Genomic DNA, 19489 nt, shown 5'->3' on the forward strand with positions numbered 1-19489 from the left:
GCAAATGATCATTAACTTTAGAATTTGATCCCAGCAACACATGACAAAAAAGTTGGGAAAGGTAGTAGTAAATACTGATAAAGTTGAGAAATACTCATCAACCACTTATTTGGAACATCCCACAGGTGTGCAGGCTAATTGGGAACAGGTGGGTGCCATGATTGGGTATAAAAGCAGCTTCCATGAAATGCTAAGTAATTCACAAACAAGGATGAGGCGAGGGTCACCAATTTGTAAGCAAATTTTCGAACAGTTTTAAAAGAACATTTTTCAACGAGCTATTGCAAGGAATTTGGGGATTTTACCGTCTACGGTCCGTAAAATCATCAAAAGGTTCAGAGAATCTGGAGAAATCACTGCACATAAGCGATATTACGGACCTTTGATCCCTCAGGCGGTACTGCACCAAAAACCAACATCAGTGTCAATCAATCAATGTCAATCAATGTTTACTTATATAGCCCTAAATCACTAGTGTCTCAAAGGGCTGCATCCTACGACATCCTCGGTAGGCCCACATAAGGTCAAGGAAAACTCACACCCAGTGGGACATCGGTGACAATAATGACCCAGTGGGACGTCGGTGACAATGATGACTATGAGAACCTTGGAGAGGAGGAAAGCAATGGATGTCGAGCGGGTCTAACATGATACTGTGAAAGTTCAATCCATAATGGATCCAACACAGTCGCGAGAGTCCAGTCCAAAGCGGATCCAACACAGCAGCGAGAGTCCCGTTCATAGCGGAGCCAGCAGGAAACCATCCCAAGCGGAGGCGGATCAGCAGCGCAGAGATGTCCCCAGCCGATACACAGGCAAGCAGTACATGGCCACCGGATCGGACCGGACCCCCTCCACAAGGGAGAGTGGGACATAGAAGAAAAAGAAAAGAAACGGCAGATCAACTGGTCTAAAAAGGGAGTCTATTTAAAGGCTAGAGTATACAAATGAGTTTTAAGGTGAGACTTAAATGCTTCTACTGAGGTGGCATCTCGAACTGTTACCGGGAGGGCATTCCAGAGTACTGGAGCCCGAACGGAAAACGCTCTATAGCCCACAGACTTTTTTTGGGCTTTGGGAATCACGAATAAGCCGGAGTCCTTGAACGCAGATTTCTTGCCGGGACATATGGTACAATACAATCGGCAAGATAGGATGTGTAAAGGATATCACCACATGGGTTCAGGAACACTTCATAAAACCACTGTCAGTAACTACAGTTGGTCGCTACATCTGTAAGTGCAAGTTAAAACTCTGCTATGCAAAGCAAAACCCATTAATCAACAACACCAAGGAACGGCGCTGGCTTCGCTGGGCCCGAGCTCATCTAAGATGGACTGATGCAAAGTGGAAAAGTGTTCTGTGGTCTGACGAGTCCACATTTCAAATTATATTTGGAAACTGTGGACGTGGTGTCCTCTAGATCAAAGAAGAAAATAACCCATCCGGATAGTTATAGGCGCGAATTTCAAAAGCCAGCATCTGTGATGGTATGGGGGTGTATTAGTGCCCAAAGAATGGGTAACTTACACATCTGTGAAGGCACCATTAATGCAGAATAGTCCATACAGGTATTGGAGCAACATGTGTTGTCATCCAAGAAACGTTATCATGGATGCCCCTGCTTATTTCAGCAAGACAATGCCAAGCCACGTGTTACAACAGCGTGGTTTCGTAGTAAAAGAGTGCGGGTACTTTCCTGGCCCGCCTGCAGTCCAGACCTGTCTCCCATGGAAAATGTGTGGTGCATTATGAAGCGTAAAATACTACAGCGGACTGTTGAACGACTGAAGCTCTACTTAAAACAAGATTGAGAAAGAATTCCACTTTCAAAGCTTCAACAATTTGTTTCCTCAGTTCCCAAACGTTTATTGAGTGTTGTTAAAAGAAAAGGTGATGTTGGCACATGTTGCAGCCATGAAATTATAAGTTAATTTTTATTTCCCAAAAAAAAATAACGTTTATGAGTTTGAACATCAAATATCTTGTCTTTGTAGTGCATTCAACTGAATATGGTTGAAGAGGATTTGCAAATCATTTTATTCCATTTACATCGAACACAATTTCCCAACTCAAATGGAAACGGGGTTTGTATATGTATGTATATATATATATATATATATATATATATATATATATATATATATATATATATATCCATCCATCCATTTTCTGCCGCTTATTCCCGTTCGGGGTCGCGGGGGGCGCTGGCGCCTATCTCAGCTACAATCGGGCGGAAGGCGGGGTACACCCTGGACAAGTCGCCACCTCATCGCAGGGCCAACACAGATAGACAGACAACATTCACACTCACATTCACACACTAGGGCCAATTTAGTGTTGCCAATCAACCTATCCCCAGGTGCATGTCTTTGGAAGTGGGAGGAAGCCGGAGTACCCGGAGGGAACCCACGCATTCACGGGGAGAACATGCAAACTCCACACAGAAAGATCCCGAGCCTGGATTTGAACCCAGGACTGCAGGACCTTCGTATTGTGAGGTAGACGCACTAACCCCTCGGCCACCGTGAAGATATATATATATATATATATATATTACATATATATATATATATATGTATATATATGTATCTGTATACACATATATATATGCATGCATACATACATACATACTGTATATATATACATATATATATATATATGTATACACATATATATATGCATGCATACATACATACATACTGTATACATATACATATATATATATATATATATATATAAATATATATATATATATATATATATGTGTATACCGTTTCATTCACAAGAGTTGGGCTCTGAAGAAAAAAATTCTTCTGGCGCAGTGCTGTACAAATAGCCCTAAAATAACAATGGGTTGTACTGATAAATGCAGGTCCCAGCAAATAGACTATTGTTGACGTTCTTTGTTTTTTAAGGAGGATTTATACGCGGAATAGATTCCATTAGCTACTATGTCAGCCACTTTTTATTACCATTTTTTGCGATGTAAAATACACAAAAAGGAGACTTATGTTTTCTTGTCCCATGTAAGGATTGTGAATGATAGGAAAATTTCCCAAAGAAGTACAGTTGTAGTCAAAACCATCAAGTACAAAAATCAACACACAGGTCTGGCTATAAAAATAAAAATTACATAAACAATATGCTCTTTTGCAACTAATATTCTTAACTGCCATGTGGTGAACCAGATACTTAATCTATTGTCTCCTTTTGTGTAGCTCTCCCGAGCTGATGAGTTGGTGAAGTGGAGGAAAGACCATCTAGGGGCGATGTCGTCTTTAAAAGAGCTTTTGGGCGCAGCAGAGGCAAAGCTCAGTGCTCCTGTCCATGTGTCTTTCCTCAGTGTTCGAGCCTTTCTGCAGGATGTGGAGGTGTGGAAAAAAAGGACATATTGTACACTTTTGTTCAGGTTAACACAATATTTCCAGCTGCTGTCCCTGTAGTTGTGCCCATATAGCGCATGTCATCATATCACATATTCATAAATGCTCTTTATGTCAGGTTCAGACCTAGTCAAGGTCATTTGTGTCAAACAAAACAAAAAACATGACCCATTCATTTCAGAATACCAAGCAAAAGGTTGTTGCCATGGAGACTCAATACAAGCTGGCCGGCCGCAGCGCTCAGCTGCTTGCAAAGGATGCACCACACGACAAGGCCACCCGGGTCATCGCAGCCATGACAACAGCTAAGAGTCAGCTGAGTCGAGTAAGTCTTAACCTTTGTCACTTTTTCTATTTCATCCACAACATTGTCTTCTTGTCTGCCTTTTTTGCTTGCCAGGTTAGAGAGCGATGTCCCATCTTTTTGAGGGAATGTCATGCTCTTCTGCCATTGTTGGAGGAGATGGACAAACACATCTCTGCTTTTTATCAAGCACTGGAGCAGGCCAGTCAGATTACTGCCAGAGATGCAGACACACAGAGCCCAACCATGCACAGACACAAGTGGCAGGTACGACATCATCATCAGATTCAACTGTGGAAATACTGTATTTAGTCTTATATTCAACACTGTCTACATTGTGCTCAGGATTTGTTACAGCAGCAGCAGAGCTGTAAGCGATGTCTGTCGGTGATCGAGAGGAACTACCACACGGTGCAGAGGGCGCTCTCCAACAGTAAGGTGCTTCAGCACTTTGACACAAGCCTGCTGCAGAAGACAGTTGCTGATCTACAAGGCTCAGCACAGGTCAGACTACTAAAGGTTTACATGTACTAAAACACGTGCAAAGCTGATCTACTAAATGTGTGCAAAATGGATTTCGTCTGTCAAGTGAGCAGAATAAGGCGAACAAGCCATTTTGCGATTCTGTCTTCATTAATAATCAAAACGGCCACAATACTGGGAGGAGAAGATGCAAATATAATTATTTAGCACATGCAATGTGATTTGCCAACACTTTAGAACATGTCAGAAGGACGTGCAAACTGACAGTTCCACACATGGCTGCAGTATCAGTGCTTGCGCTGCACAGACAGACGATGGACAAAGGAGATACCTCCATCCAATATGTGTGTGTGTCAACATTTTGGACGGTTATAAAAAAATATCAGACATCTCATCTATATCATTTCATAATTTTATAGCTCCTGGAGGATTCAAATGGAGGATCAAAACAAATTCAATTATGTTTTGGTGTCCTTTAATATTTTTAACGATGTTAGCTTTTTCCACAACTACATATTATTCCTCCATCCATTTTTAGAGCTTGTCCCTATCGGGGTTGCGAGGGTGCTGGAGCCTATCCCAGCTGCACTTGGGTGGAAGGAGGGGTACACCGAGGACAAGTCGCCACCTCGCCGCAGAGCCAACACAGATAGACAGACAACATTCACACTCATATTCACACACTAGGGCCAATTTAGTGTTACCTATAAACCTATCCCAAGGTGCATGTCTTTGGAGGTGGGAGGAAGCCAAATGTTTGTTATATGAAAAAACTTAAGTCTGCATTTTTATGCGTCATGATCAGAATAAGTAGAGCCTCTCACTAATGAGCGCAACAAAAAAATAAATGGTGTCGATGTAGATGCACTGCACGACTGCTTCTAAAATGCCCATAAAAAGTAGTAAATGTCTCCTGCTCGTTTGAAAAATGCCACATGATAACATGAATGTGCAGTAAATAAGAGTGTTTCCTGATTTATTACTAAATAAGGCGGTTTGCACCACTTTTCAATTGCACACGCAGTGAGTAAATTGCATGCAACACACCCAGTTATAGTTCAATTCAGTTCAGTTCATTTCAAACATGCATACATCACATATTTCCAGTTGTTTCATTACAGCATGTCCGAAAAGGAGTTTGTCCGAAAAGGAGTTGGAAGGAGCAGAGCTTATTAATCTTACCCTTTTTTTTTCATGTCATTGCAGTTTTATCCCATTTCTTTGTTCTCTGTAACAGAAAAGTAAATTAATAAATAATCAATAAATATACCATAAGTAAATATAAAATACATAAATAATCATTACCTTTCTCTTCTTTTTTTTTAAAGCTTCAAGATATTTATGCTAAATATTTTTCTGCGTGCTGTGTGAACACTCATAGAGTGAACAGTCTCTTAAACTTAATCATGTTAGTGCTTTGTTTGATTTTCTTGCTTATCCATTTCATAATTCAATTCCACATACTGATATGCTAAAGGTCATAATGTTTCAAATTAGATTTTCCTCTAAGGTTATATTTTTCCTCTTTTGTTGAGAAAAATTGTTGTACATTCCTGGGTAGCAAGTTCTAGTTTGTTTTGTACATCATTTTGGCTGTTTGCAAATGCACCAAGTCGCTGAATTTCAATATTTTCGATTCAATAAATAAAGGGTTTGTATGGTCTCTATATCCAACATTATGTATTATTCTAACTGATCTTTTTTGGAACACCGTGTGTGAATGAAGCGCACATTTTTAGTTGTTTTCAGTATTTCTACACAATAACTAATATATGGTAACACGAGCGAGCAGTAAAGAATATGAAGTGATTTTTGGTCCAGTACATGTTTTGCTTTATTCATTAATGACGTCTTTCTTGCTACTTTAGGTTATATATTTTTTACATGAGGTTCCCAGTTCATTTGATTATCTATTACTATACCCAAAACATTTTTTCTTTTACCTTTTCAATATCTACTCTGTATATTTCTATTTGTGTTTGACTTTCCCTTCTACTGTTATCAAATAGCATTATTTTATTTTATTGTTATTTCTTTATTAGCTTCTGTGTGATCCCTCCTGGACAAAGAGTACACGCTATTTTATAGATTGCACCCGCTGTTTCGTGTGTGGTATTTGGATTTTAGTATAAATCAGGCCCTAAATGCGCCCAAACACTGGTAATAAAATTACAAGACGAACAAAAACAGCCAGGAGGCCACAACAACAGGGCTCATGTCTCATTATTTGAAGAAAATAAATACAGTACAATTACGACAGTTGAACGCTGATGACGCTCGCTCTTCTCTGATTGATTGATTGATTGATACTTTTATTAGTAGATTGCACAGTACAGTACATATTCCGTACAATTGACCACTAAATAGTAACACCCGAATAAGTTTTTCAACTTGTTTAAGTCGGGGTCCACGTTAATCAATTCAGGCTCTGCTGAAAGAGGTCGGTGAATGGAGAAGGCAGCAAGAGGCCAACAGCTCCCTGAGGAGGAGGTTTGAGGAATCCCGACAAGATCTGGAGAGAGTGCTACAGACAGCCCAGGAGTGTTTGGGAGAGAGCGGAGACGCCGAGGAACTACTGAAGGCGCACACAGTAAGATGAAAGCCAATAGTTTCCCCCTGGAGACTACAAAATACATCATTACACCATACCATAAACCGTAGCAATCCCCAACACAATGCAAGTAGCGCCCGAGCTATGACATCACAGAAATCCGATTGGATGTTAGTGAGTGCTTTGAGGTGATGCCATGACATCATTGCCTCATCAGTGCCTTTCAACCTGGGTGTGGTTATTCACACCGGTTTCTATTTCTGTCATACAGGATTTTTTCAGCCAACTGGATCAGCGCGTGCTGAGCGTCTTTTTGAAGGCATGTGACGAGTTGACCGACATCCTACCAGAAGAAGAGCAACAGGGGCTACAAGAGACAGTCCGCAGGCTGCACAAGTACTGGAAGGTTAGAGGATTGACACACTTAATTCCACACTCACCAATTAATCGTCATAGTATGTGCAGGCATAAATGATATTTGAAAAATGTAACCAAAAGGTTGCTGTGCTTGGATAGAGTTCACACTTTTAGTGTTTTATAAAAATTAAGCTAATAGAAAAACTTGTAATCATACCAAAAATGTGTATCATTTTGATTTACATTATGCATGCTTGGGTCGCATGACAGCGATAACTGGCGTGTACCCAGGTTGCAGAAGCCGATCAGGCAGCATTCAGGTAATCTTAGACAAAAACACAAGACGAGTGCAGCAGGAGATGCACCGATGCATGGGAAAGGCCATGCAATGACAAAATAATAAAACAGGCTTCAAAGTAAAGTAACAGAATGACTGGAGAGCAGCAAAATTGTTTACCTCTCAGAAATAGGGTACAAACAAACACAATATCCCGACAAAGAATGGTGGCCCAGGCTTGCCTTAAATAGTCCTACAAACCCCGTTTCCATATGAGTTGGGAAATTGTGTTAGATGTAAATATAAACGTAATACAATGATTTGCAAATCCTTTTCAACCCATATTCAGTTCAATGCACTACAAAGACAAGATATTTGATGTTCAAACTCATAAACTTTATATTTTTTTGCAAATAATAATTAACTTAGAGTTTAAAGGCTGCAACACATACTAAAGTAGTTGGGAAAGGGCATGTTCACCACCGTGTTACATCACCTTTTCTTTTAACAACACTCAATAAACGTTTGGGAACTGAGGAAACTAATTGTTGAAGCTTTCAAAGTGGAATTCTTTCTCATAATTGTTTTATTTAGAGCTTCAGTCGTTCAACAATCCGGGGTCTCCGCCGTCGTATTTTACGCTTCATAATGTGCCACACATTTTCGATGGGAGACAGGTCTGGACTGCAGGCGGGCCAGGAAAGTACCCGCACTCTTGTACTACGAAGCCACGCTGTTCTAACACGTGGCTTGGCATTGTCTTGCTGAAATAAGCAGGGGCGTCCATGATAACGTTGCTTGGATGAAAACATATGTTGCTCCAAAACCTGTATGGACCATTCAGCATTAATGGGGCCTTCACAGATGTGTAAGTTACCCATGCCTTGGGCACTAATGCACCCCCATACCATCACAGATGCTGGCTTTTGAACTTTGCGCCTATAACAATCCGGATGGTTATTTTCTTCTTTGTTCTGGAGGACTCCACGTCCACAGTTTCCAAATATAATTTGAAATGTGGACTCGTCAGACCACAGAACACCTTTAAACTTTGCATCAGTTCATCTTACATGAGCTCGGGCCCAGCGAAGCCAGCGGCGTTCCTTGGTGGTTTTGCTTTGCTTAGCAGAGTTTTAACTTGCACTTACAGATGTAGCAATCAACTGTAGTTACTGACAGTGGTTTTTTGAAGTGTTCCTGAGCCCATGTGGTGATGTCCTTTAGATAGATGGATAGATAGTACTTTATTGATTCCTTCTACACACTGATGTCTGTTTTTGATGCAGTACCACCTGAGGGATCAACGGTCCGTAATATCATCTCTTACGTGCAGTGATTTCTCCAGATTCTCTGAACCTTTTGATGATATTACGGACCGTAGATGGTAAAATCCCTAAATTCCTTGCAATAGCTCGTTGAGAACCATTTGACAATTTGCTTACAAAGTGGTGACCCTCGCCCCATCCTTGTTTGTGAATTACTTAGCATTTCATGGAAGCTGCTTTTATACCCAATCATGGCACCCACCTGTTCCCAATTAGCCTGCACACCTGTGGGAGGTTTTATATAAGTGTTTGATAAGAATTCCTCAACTTTATCAGTATTTATTGCCACCTTTCCCAACTTCTTTGTTACGTGTTGCTGGCATCAAATTCTAAAGTTAATGATTATTTGCCAAAAAAAAATGTTTTTCATCAGTTTGAACATCAAATATGTTGTCTTTGTAGCATATTCAACTGAATATGGGTTGAAAATTCTTTGCAAATCATTGTATTCAGTTTATATTTACATCCAACACAATTTACCAACTCATATGGAAACGGGGTTTGCATGAATAAAAATGTATAATCACTTCATTATATCATTAGACAATTGCCTATGCATTTGATTATTAGATTTTTGTATATACTAATCGACGGTGAAGTCAAGGCAACAGATATTTAAGTATTTATTTACATTTTTTTAAACAAATTGTAATACGGCATTTAAAGGAGCGCTCAAAAAAGTGATCCACATTCGAAGAGCGATTTCTTTTTGTTTCAATTCTAAATTGATTCATGATTACAAGCAGTACAAAATGGATGGATGGATGGATTTTCAAAAATCGATTAAAAAATGGCTAATTGGTTATCCTTGTTTAGTGTTTTTCTACCTTCAAGGTACTCAAAGCGCTTTGACACTATTTCCACATTCACCCAAGCTGCTTTTATACCCAATCATGGCACCCACCTGTTCCCAATTAGCCTGCACACCTGTGGGATGTTCCAAATAGGTGTTTGATGAGAATTCCTCAACTTTATCAGTATTTATTGCCACCTTTCCCAACTTCTTTGTCACGTGTTGCTGGCATCAAAGTCTAAATGTAATGATTATTTGTAAAAAAAAATGTTTTTATCAGTTTGAACATCAAATATGTTGTCTTTGTAGCATATTCAACTCAATATGGGTTGAAAAGGATTTGCAAATCATTGTATTCCGTTTATATTTACATCTAACACAATGTCCCAACTCATATGGAAACGGGGTTTGTAATTGCTAACACAAAACTGGTGCGTGAATCAGTGCCGAGGGACAAACGTGATGCGGTCATGGGAAAACACCAAAATTAGAGCGCAGCACAGAAAGTCAAACACTAAACACAGGAAAAACCCAACAAACTCAAAATACGGCATGATCTGGTATAACAGAGCATGACAGCTGTGGCTCTATGCAGTTCAATTTGAATGTAAAATATTATGCCTCATTTTACTTTTAATGAGAATGCGTTGCTTTTTACCCAAGACACTCACTGCTACAAAATTAGGTAAATGTGCTAAAAAAAATGCCCAATACAATAGCTGCATCAAAAATAATTTGTAATAGTTGCTGTGTTGTATGTCAGGACATTCAGGGTGAAGTACCATCCCACCTGCTCCGTCTGAAAGTAGAGGTGGAGCAGAGTCGAGTAGAGGCCGTCCTGCAAGACTGCAAAACAGAGCTTCACCGAGAAATCCAAGCCCTTTCGTACACCTCAACCAGTGAGCATGTGGTGAAAGAGCATAGGGTGAGCCTCGTTAGATTCATGATAAAATCACTGGTTGTCGTCATCATCGTCACATCCCTCTCTTTCTCTTTTCCTCAGGCGTTCTTCATGGAACGCACACCTCTGACTTTGTGCGAGAAGAGGATTAGGAACATGGAGGATCTGTGTCATAAATTGCCTGACAATGATGTAGCTTACAGACGACTAGATTCCACCAAGAAGGCTGTAAAGGAGGTTACAGAGCAAGTCAGGAGCACCAGCCTGCAGCTGGAACAGCATCCTGATAAGTGGAAAGAATGGAATGATAGGTACATGTTCATTTGGATGCTTTCCTGGCCTTGCACACAGAACAGGGTCTAAAATGCTTGTTTTCATACAGATTTTGTGAGCTCTCAGACTGGCTCTCTTCTCAGAGGAGGCTCTTTAATGAGACTGCAAGAACTTCCACAAGTCAGGAGCAAGTTGAAGCTGCCATGCAGGTGTGCATATTATACATGCTCTATTTGCATGCACTTTGCACAAAACTAGCTAACCAGCGCTGTTTTTAAATTAATTTCAGGCAGTGCAAGCTGGAGGACATGCCCGAGAAGAGAACCTATTGTGGCTTAAGAGCCGTCTTTGTAGCTTAACTGACATAAGTTCTCAACTGGAGATACAGAGACAGCAAACAGCCCTGACCAAACTTTCAGCTGATTTTAGGGACCTTTTTTCATCACTGTGTGAGGTATGTCAAGTTGCCAACCCTTCAAGTGTGCAATGTAACCCTGCTTTCATTTGGCCTGGCCCTAAAGCTTCCTTACTCATAGGGTGGTGGAGAGGGCTCAAGTGCTTTCCAGCTTGAGGAGCTTAGGGAGGATGTGCGTGGCGCTTTGAAGGCGGTCCTGAAAGCCGGAAAGGAAGCTGGAGAGCAGATCAGCAGGATTCTGGATGCTGAGGACTTGAAGGAAGCCCAGGACCTATTCCTTATTCACCAGGTTTGCATACAGAGTTGTTTTACTATATATATATATATATATATATATATATATATATATATATATACAGTAATATAGTAAGTTTCTACAAGGTTTAGTAAAAGTAAAGAAAACAAACAGACCCAATAGATATGACGTGCATGCTGCTGATTCTGTGAACCTGAAACCTTTACTGAAAAGTAAAAAAATAATAGCAGTTCCGAGTAAAATGAATGAGGTCATTGATTATGTGAAAAAAATAGGTGCTAAAAAGGAGGCTCTTATTTAAGGATTAAGGCAACTGGCTATGCAATTGTCCTTGAAAAACAGAGTAAAACTAATAAAAGAGGGAATTAAAACAATAAGGAAGTGCAGAATATGATAGTCTGTTAGGCTGCTTTAAAATGTCAGCCAAAACCATAAACACGAGGAAGAAAAAGGAAAACGACTATTCGAATGGATCACGAAATGGAGATGTTTCCTGTACGAAGGTGTTGGTCCTATTAATCGCATACCAGGGATCACAGATCAGTTTGAGTACATCAGAATACTGGAATAAATAATGTTGCTGTATGCTGAAATGGAAATGCTCTTAAAATGGCTGTTTCAATATGACTATGACCCCCAAACACAAGCAAGCAAAGTCATGGTTTCAGTTGAACAGAGTTCAAGTAATGGGGTGACCAGCACAATCCCCAGACCTTAATCCCATAGAAAACATGTGCTCTTACATAAAAAATGCTGTTCATTAGGCAAAACCAAGAAATGCAGAGGAATTATGGAATGTAGTACATTGTCCTGGGCTGCAATACCTGTTGACAAGTGTCGGAAGTTGGTCAACTCCATGTACCACAGATGTGAAGTAATTGTGCTACTAAGATATTAGTTTATGATTCTCAAGAAAGTTGAATCTTCAAGCACCTCTCAGTTTACTGTACATTTTTGAGTTTGTAAAGAAAGATGTCTACACTGTTATTTTTTCAACATTATACTTCCTGACTTTCTTTGAAATATGGTCAAATTCAATTACTTTTTCCATTTTTTTTTGCCTTAAAAAAGAATGTGCAGTGTCTCCAATGTACAATCCACGTTTCCATATGAGTTGGGAAATTGTGTTGGATGTAAATATAAACGGAATTCAATGATTTGCAAATCCTTTTCAGCCCATATTCAGTTGAATATGCTACAAAGACAACATATTTGATGTTCAAACTGATAAACACTTTTTTTTTTTGCAAATAATCATTAACTTTTAAATTTTATGCCAGCAACACGTGACAAAGAAGTTGGCAAAGGTGGCAATAAATACTGCTAAAGTTGAGGAATGCTCATCAAACACTTATTTGGAACATCCCACGGGTGTGCAGGCTAATTGGGAACAGGTGGGTGTCATGATTGGGTATAAAAACAGCTTCCCAAAAAATGCTCAGTCTTTCACAAGAAAGGATGGGGCGAGGTACACTCCTTTGTCCACAACTGCGTGAGCAAATAGTCAAACAGATTAAGAACAACGTTTTTTTAAAGTGCAGTTGCAAAAAATTTAGGGGTTTCAACATCTATGATCCATAATATCATCAAAAGGTTCATAGAATCTGGAGAAATCACTCCACGTAAGCGGGATGGCCGGAAACCAACATTGAATGACCGTGACCTTCGATCCCTTTAGACATCAATGTCTAAAGGATGTCACCACACGGGCTCAGGAACACTTCAGAAAACCACTGTCACTAAATACAGTTTGTCGTTACATCTGTAAGTGCAAGTTAAAGCTCTACTATGCAAAGTGAAAGCCATTTATCAACAACATCCCGAAACGCCGCTGGCTTCTCTGGGCCTGAGATCATCTTAGATGGACTGATGCAAAGTGGAAAGGTGTTTTGTGGTGTGACGAGTCCACATTTCATATAGATTTTGGAAATATTTGACATCATGTCATCCGGACCTTAGGGGAAGCGAATCATCCGGACCTTAGGGGAAGCGAACCATCCAGACTGTTATCGACGCAAACTTCAAAAGCCAGCATCTGTGATGGTATGTGGGTGCATTAGTGTCCAAGGCATGGGTACACATCGGTGAAGGCATCGTTAATGCGGAAAGGTACATACAGGTTTTGGAACAACATGCTGCCATCTAAGCGCCGTCTTTTTCATGGACGCCCCTGCTTATTTCAGCAAGACAATGCCAAGCCACATTCAGCACGTGTTACAACAGCGTGGCTTTGTAAAAAAAGAGTGCAGGTACTTTCCCGGCCCGCCTGCAGTCCAGACCTGTCTCCCATCGAAAATGTGTGGCGCATTATGAAGCGTAAAATATGACAGCGTAGATCCCGGACTGTTGAACGACTGAAGCTCTACATAAAACAAGAATGACAAAGAATTCCACTTTCAAAGCTTCAAAAATTTGTTTCCTCAGTTCCCAAACGTTTATTGAGTGTTGTTAAAAGAAAAGGTGATGTAACACAGTGGTGAACATGCCCTTTCCCAACTACTTTGGCACTTGTTGCAACCATGAAATTCTAAGTTAATTATCATTTGCAAAAAAAAAATACATTTATGAGTTTGAACATCAAATATCTTGTCTTTGTAGTTTATTCAATTGAATATGGATTGAAAAGGATTTGCAAGTCATTGTATTCCGTTTATATTTACATCCAACACAATTTCCCAACTCATATGGAAACGGGGTTTGTATTTGTGTACATTAAAATACATTTTATTTAAATAATTTTGAGGTTTACTCGCTTTTTTCAACACACTGCTATTATTATGAACTTAACTGTAGGCATTGGATCTCAATTGATTATATATTGCCATGTTGTTGTTTTTGCATTACAGCAACGCCTAAAACAACTACAAGCTCTCAGGAGGGAGGCAGAGCTTCTTGTGTCCCACTCACACCAGCTGCAGACCGGAGAGGCTTTGAGTCACTCTGTGCAGGAGTTAGAAGAACGTGTCAAAGAAGTTGACTGCCAGTTCAGCGCAAAGGAGCACAACCTGCAGGTAGTGAAAGCACGTGTGTCTCAGCCACGCTTGAATGTATATGCTTGCTTGCAAATGTGACCGCACGCTTCCTGCTGGGATTTTTGATTGATCCATTGTTCACAGGGCTTAACCAAGTATTGATTGGTGTGGTGGTTTGTTAATGTTGTTTGGACAATGTCAGAGCCTATGGAATCATGGGAAAGTAGCATTTGTACCTAAATGGCATGCCAACTTCTATAAGTATAAACACAGAAGTAGCACAAAGACAAGACCACCTACTCTCTGATCTTATTTTCCAGACCACTATGGACTCCTGGCAGAGCTTTGAAACCGAGCGAGAAACAGTTTGGAGTTTTATAAGAGAGACAAACACTGAGCTGCGTAAAGAGCTTATATTTAACAGCCTGGACAGCCTGAGAAGAGAAATGGAGCTCAACAAGGTGATGTTTTGTGTGCAATTATATGCTCTGTCCCTGTCATCTAATATTTCCATTTGCTTTAAGGACCTTTTACTAAAAGTGGAGGATTGCAGCGTGCGAGCAGACGTCCTCCTGGAGGATGCAGTAGACCTTCAGCTTGGTCCGAAGAATCAAAGTTTGGTACTGCAGCAGGCCCAGTTTGCCAGAGAAGCCGTCAAGGATCTTCAAGACCACCTCAGCAAAAAGTTAGTACACTACCTTCAAGAGTGCACTTCCATTGAGGTGCTTTTTTTTGCACTAAATTTTCATGGTCTTGGAGAGTCATTTTGTATCCCATTGGGCATTCTCCGATTGTTAATGATACCGTCTCCTTCTCCTTCCAGTGTTGTACATCTGGAAAGGATTTGCTCATTGTGGGAGCGCTTCAATGTTGACCTAAAGATGTTTTCCTCACGGATCAATGAAAATCAGAGGGCGCTGGAGGCCATCAAGATCACCTCACCCTCAGATCTTTTTGAACAACACATCCGCACAGTAGAAGTATGTCAATTATTCTAATAATGTACACTGAAACTGTATGTGCATCTGTGAAAAAGAGTCTTAGGGCAAGGATGACAGACTATAAATGGATCATTATAAATGAAATGTGACATGTCTTACCCATCTAATAACCTTGTCAATCTTATGACAATGGCAAAAATGTTAAATTTTGTAATATAAAGTTTCCAAACATTCCTCAGTGTCATTCTCAGGCATGTGAAAAGTCTGCAAAAACACAGAAATCCGCGTTTTTAAACATTCATTTTTGACCCCAAATATCAACTCAGCGTTTTTATATTAAAATAGCAGAGACATTTGAACTAAACATTTGTTGAACGTTCGCCTCAGCCACAGGTACTCGCTGATCCTTTTGCCTAAACGCAGCACTGAATCGCAGGACTGGGAGACGATCAGGGGCGCGGAAAGAAGCTCGATAGTTAGCATAGTTAGCATCATCTAGCTAACGTACTTTTTGTCGCCTGCGTTCACTCTCCATGCCACAACGTTGACTGATTTCTACTTTGCTGCTAATCATATTTGGATAATTACATTTCAAACACTAGTAGTTCCGAACCAGTTGTAGTTCTAAAGTATTTATTAGTAGCCAGGGAGAAGGTATATTTGTAAACAGAGTTCACAACACCAGAGGTATATTATCACGCAGGGCCATGGCTACAGGATACAGTTGCCAAATAGGAAACGTTTTTGGAGTTCTTTGCATGCGTGTTATAGAATTTTCAATGATAATAATGTTAGTAAAGTATCTACTATAAAACCCTAAAAAAATCAATGGTACATTACATGGGACATATAATTTTGTAAAAAAGACAACCAAAAGATGTTTGTAGATGAGAATAAATTTAAAGATAAAATATAGTGTAGAAATGCATGTCTTTACTTCCTACATTTTATTTCGGTGCTTGCATGGCAGCATTTTGTGTCAATATAAATGTTTCTCTTTTTTTCGTCAGTGTTCCTCTTTTTCTCGTCAGTTTTCCTTTGTTTTTCTTACACGAGTGCTCACATGCCTGCATTCTTATCCTTCAGACAGTGGCAGAAGATCTAGAGGAGAGGAAGGCTGTCCTGGTCCACATGGAAGAGGACTGCAAATCCCTGTCCAGGTTTGTGACCCCTGGAGAGGGCGAGAGCATCCGTGCAGGCCTCACCCAGATGAGGCACTCCTTGGAGGAGCTGATGGAGAACTCAGAGCATTTGGCAGGGCAGCTTAATCAAAGCTCCTCCCACAGGCAGAGATGCAACGATAACCTTGAGCAGGTGTTAAGGATTTGGTCCATAAATGATGGCTGGAAATAAGCTGGTCATTTGTCACTAACTGATGCATTTGCTGCACTTTAGGTCAAGAAAACAATGAGGTATCTTAAAGAGAAACTTGACTCTCCCGCTTCATTTTGCTCTTCATCGTCTGAGGCACATAAGATCTTGCAGAGTCATACGGTAAAAAAGTAGTCATTTGGACTCAATTGCATTGGACAAATTATCAACATGTTTTTTGTAGGAGGTTCCCCAGGCTGTGGAGCAGCTAAAGCCCAGACTGATGGTTTTGCGCTCGGCTGTGAGGCGGCTTGGTGAGGGCACCACACTGGAGCAAGAGGTCGTTGACCTTCAGATGCTGCAAGGAGAGTTAATAGAAAAGGCCACAGAGAAACAATCTACATTAGAAAGCCTTCTTGCACTGTGGCAAAGGTATGCTGTGACTTTACTATATACCTTATAGTAGCTGAATATTTCATTCTTGTTAGCTTATGTTAGTTTTATAATATTCATTGGCAGAGGCGTGTTTCAAGGTGGCTATAAATTAAACTGTCACAGCCCTACAGAAGATTGTGGTTAATGTTTGCGGATTGAAAGGCGGGTGCTAATACCCTGCTGGCAGACACAATCATTCTGACAAAAGAGGTTAAACAGCCTGATAACAAATGCTGCGATCACACTGATAACAGAAGCTAAACACTGATACCATCATACTGACTACGGATGCTTAATAACTCACTGACACACTGACAACAGAAGCTCATATGCCACTAATACAATGTGGGGTGTCCTTGTCATGCATTTTTTCCCCTTGATAGCCCTTGGCTTGTTTAACAAATAACATGAATTCATTATTATTTAGATTGATTATTAGACATTACACTAATTTACTGCGTCACATGTACCTTAAAGCTAATATGTGACTGTTTAGTTCAGATAGTTTACCATATATTGATGTACATAGGGTTGGTTTTAGCAGCTTTAATGTACACAATGTATCAAATTGGGCCCTGAATTCTTCAATTTTGTGGAAAGTTTGGACACCTCAGCACTAATATATGCTATCTGGCCAACATACTGCTAATTAGAATATGAGTTAAGTGTCCCAGAAAGGTCTGTTATTTAGGCACCGTTTCTGCATTTGGAGGAAATTGGAGTGCATTTACTGTTTGGCTGTTTTATTTCCAAGATATGTTTGATTATGCACTTTTCTTCCCATTTGTATTGCTCTCTGTGTCAAATCCACCCTTCTTTGTTACCTAAATGAGCCACATGCTATCTTTAACTCCATCTGCCTGTTTGCACAGTCGACCATCATTATTTCAGTTATTAATATAATATGCTTTTATCATCATTGTTTCTTGTTCACCAGAGCCATTGTCTTAGAGTTCATTGTTTTATTCATGAGAAACTAATAGTGTCACTGCCAATGTCTGCATGTGCTGAAGCAGTAATGCTTGGGGCTTTTTCTCCTTTTGTCAGATTTGAAAAGGAGAATTCCTTCATGAAAAGTTGGCTAAACCAGAACGAGCCTCTTTGCTCTCCCGCCAATGAATTGCCTTCTGCAGACAAACTGAAGATAAGTATGGAGCTCAAGCATGTGCAGGTGAATAACTTGATCAGCCATCACTTGTCCGTCTTTTTGACCTACTTTTAAATTAATGCATTTTTTTTTTATCATGATTGCTTCTACAGAAAATGCAGACTGAGACCCTCTCTAATGACGCTCTCCTTCAGGGTATGGTCAACCTTGCGTTTTGTCTCTATCCTTTTGCCCCTGAAGCTGGAGTGCAAGAGCTCAATGATGATCTCACACAGCTGCAGCAGCGATACACTTCACTAAAGGACAACATAACACACAGGCAATCATTCTCATCATGCAAATATGTACATTTCCAGTACAGGACTTAAATTTCATTACTTTTTAGGTGCAAGCTGCTGCAGTCTCAGTTGTCCCAGCTTGAGCTTTTTGATGAGGCGCTTCTGACATTGAGCCAAAAAAGTGAAAACTTTCTGTCGTCCTTTAAAAGCGCTTTTCAAGTGGATGTTACCAATCTGAATTGGGCATTCACAAAACTCACGGTGAGAATTGTTTTAGTAGCAGTAGTTAGCTTCTTTTCACTTTTATATGACCAATACCAATTAATAATTAAAAATGCCTGTGTTGTTCATAGAACTTTTATGAGGGCCAAAGTTTGACTTTGGAACAGGCAATTTTCTTACTTAGGGGATAACAGAAATATGTGATTTTTAATGTTCTTATTCCAGGAGCATGAGTCTGAGTTCAAGGCTCATGTGTCACTTAGAGAGGCGCTCCAGGAAAGAGAATCCTCCCTGGTTCAGTGCTTCACTCCAGAGGCCCAGCAGCAGCTCCAGGCTCGGCAAGAGAATTGCCTCCAACTTCTCAGTGAAGCTGAATGTCTTCTTCTCCTCCGCAAAAAGGGCCTGAATGAATTACAGTGCTTCCTCGAGAAGCACAAAGCGGCAGGTCAGGCTGTTGGCCAGCTTCATGAGGCCCTGCAGAGAAGGGGAAGCTGGCATTCACCCAAAACTGAAGATTTCCATCACCTTATAGTGGAAGTTGCAAAAGATGTGGCCCAGTTTGAGGGTGAGGCAGTGGGGTTAGATGGGCTGCTGAACAAGGCTCACCTTTACTTGTGTGCCTCAGAGGGGCATGACTCCGAGGGAAGAACCTCTTGCAGAGAGTTGGCAATGGCTCTCATCACATCCCTAGAGGAAGCGCAGAGGGGTTTAGGATGGAAGCAGGTTGAAGCAGATGCTGTCAGAGAAATGTGGAGCTCCTTCAGGGAGAAGAAGGTGGAGGTGATGAAGAATTTGGAGAAACTAGCGGATGAAACAGGGCAAGAGGTGATCAGTGAGATCTCAGTGCAAACCTTTCAAAGCAGGTATGTCAATACTACACTTACACAAATTCAACACTTTA

The 19489-nt window shown here is 40.4% G+C and overlaps 3 protein-coding genes across 5 annotated transcripts in view; all 3 read left to right on the top strand.

Annotated features, from left to right (window-relative positions):
* Positions 1-7405, top strand: part of LOC133553677 (nesprin-1-like) — an 83359-nt gene extending 75954 nt beyond the window's left edge. The window contains exons 19-25 of the mRNA XM_061902152.1: positions 3222-3374; positions 3568-3711; positions 3787-3957; positions 4036-4194; positions 6599-6763; positions 6996-7130; positions 7373-7405. Coding sequence (XP_061758136.1) covers positions 3222-3374; positions 3568-3711; positions 3787-3957; positions 4036-4194; positions 6599-6763; positions 6996-7130; positions 7373-7405 — 960 coding nt within the window. The remainder of the gene's footprint in view (positions 1-3221; positions 3375-3567; positions 3712-3786; positions 3958-4035; positions 4195-6598; positions 6764-6995; positions 7131-7372) is intronic.
* A 2640-nt stretch (positions 7406-10045) lies between these two features.
* LOC133553678 (nesprin-1-like) lies at positions 10046-19223 on the top strand. Its single transcript, XM_061902153.1, has 17 exons — positions 10046-10401; positions 10480-10688; positions 10760-10859; positions 10940-11104; positions 11187-11354; positions 14168-14332; positions 14614-14754; positions 14818-14978; positions 15117-15273; positions 16321-16548; positions 16630-16728; positions 16790-16977; positions 18028-18151; positions 18241-18407; positions 18474-18627; positions 18814-19166; positions 19214-19223. Exons 1-17 carry the CDS (start codon positions 10180-10182, stop codon positions 19221-19223), a joined length of 2811 nt encoding a protein of 936 aa, XP_061758137.1. The 5' UTR covers positions 10046-10179.
* Positions 19135-19489, top strand: part of LOC133552925 (nesprin-1-like) — a 109274-nt gene continuing 108919 nt past the window's right edge. For all 3 annotated transcript variants that reach the window (XM_061900527.1, XM_061900528.1, XM_061900529.1), the window contains exon 1: positions 19135-19451. In XM_061900527.1, coding sequence (XP_061756511.1) covers positions 19258-19451 — 194 coding nt within the window. In that variant the 5' untranslated portion in view covers positions 19135-19257. The remainder of the gene's footprint in view (positions 19452-19489) is intronic.

Source organism: Nerophis ophidion, linkage group LG05 (genome assembly GCF_033978795.1).
Source record: "Nerophis ophidion isolate RoL-2023_Sa linkage group LG05, RoL_Noph_v1.0, whole genome shotgun sequence".
NCBI classification, from domain to species: Eukaryota; Metazoa; Chordata; class Actinopteri; order Syngnathiformes; family Syngnathidae; genus Nerophis; species Nerophis ophidion.

What these genes read in the sequence shown, in the direction of transcription:
- LOC133553678 (XM_061902153.1), top strand. Translation starts at nt 10,180, where the DNA reads ATGCCCAATACAATAGCTGCATCAAAAATAATTTGTAATAGTTGCTGT. An exon ending in AAGTTGAAGCTGCCATGCAG is followed by an intron (nt 10,860 to 10,939) that starts GTGTGCATATTA and finishes AATTAATTTCAG; the next exon opens with GCAGTGCAAGCTGGAGGACA. An exon ending in TTTTTTCATCACTGTGTGAG is followed by an intron (nt 11,105 to 11,186) that starts GTATGTCAAGTT and finishes CCTTACTCATAG; the next exon opens with GGTGGTGGAGAGGGCTCAAG.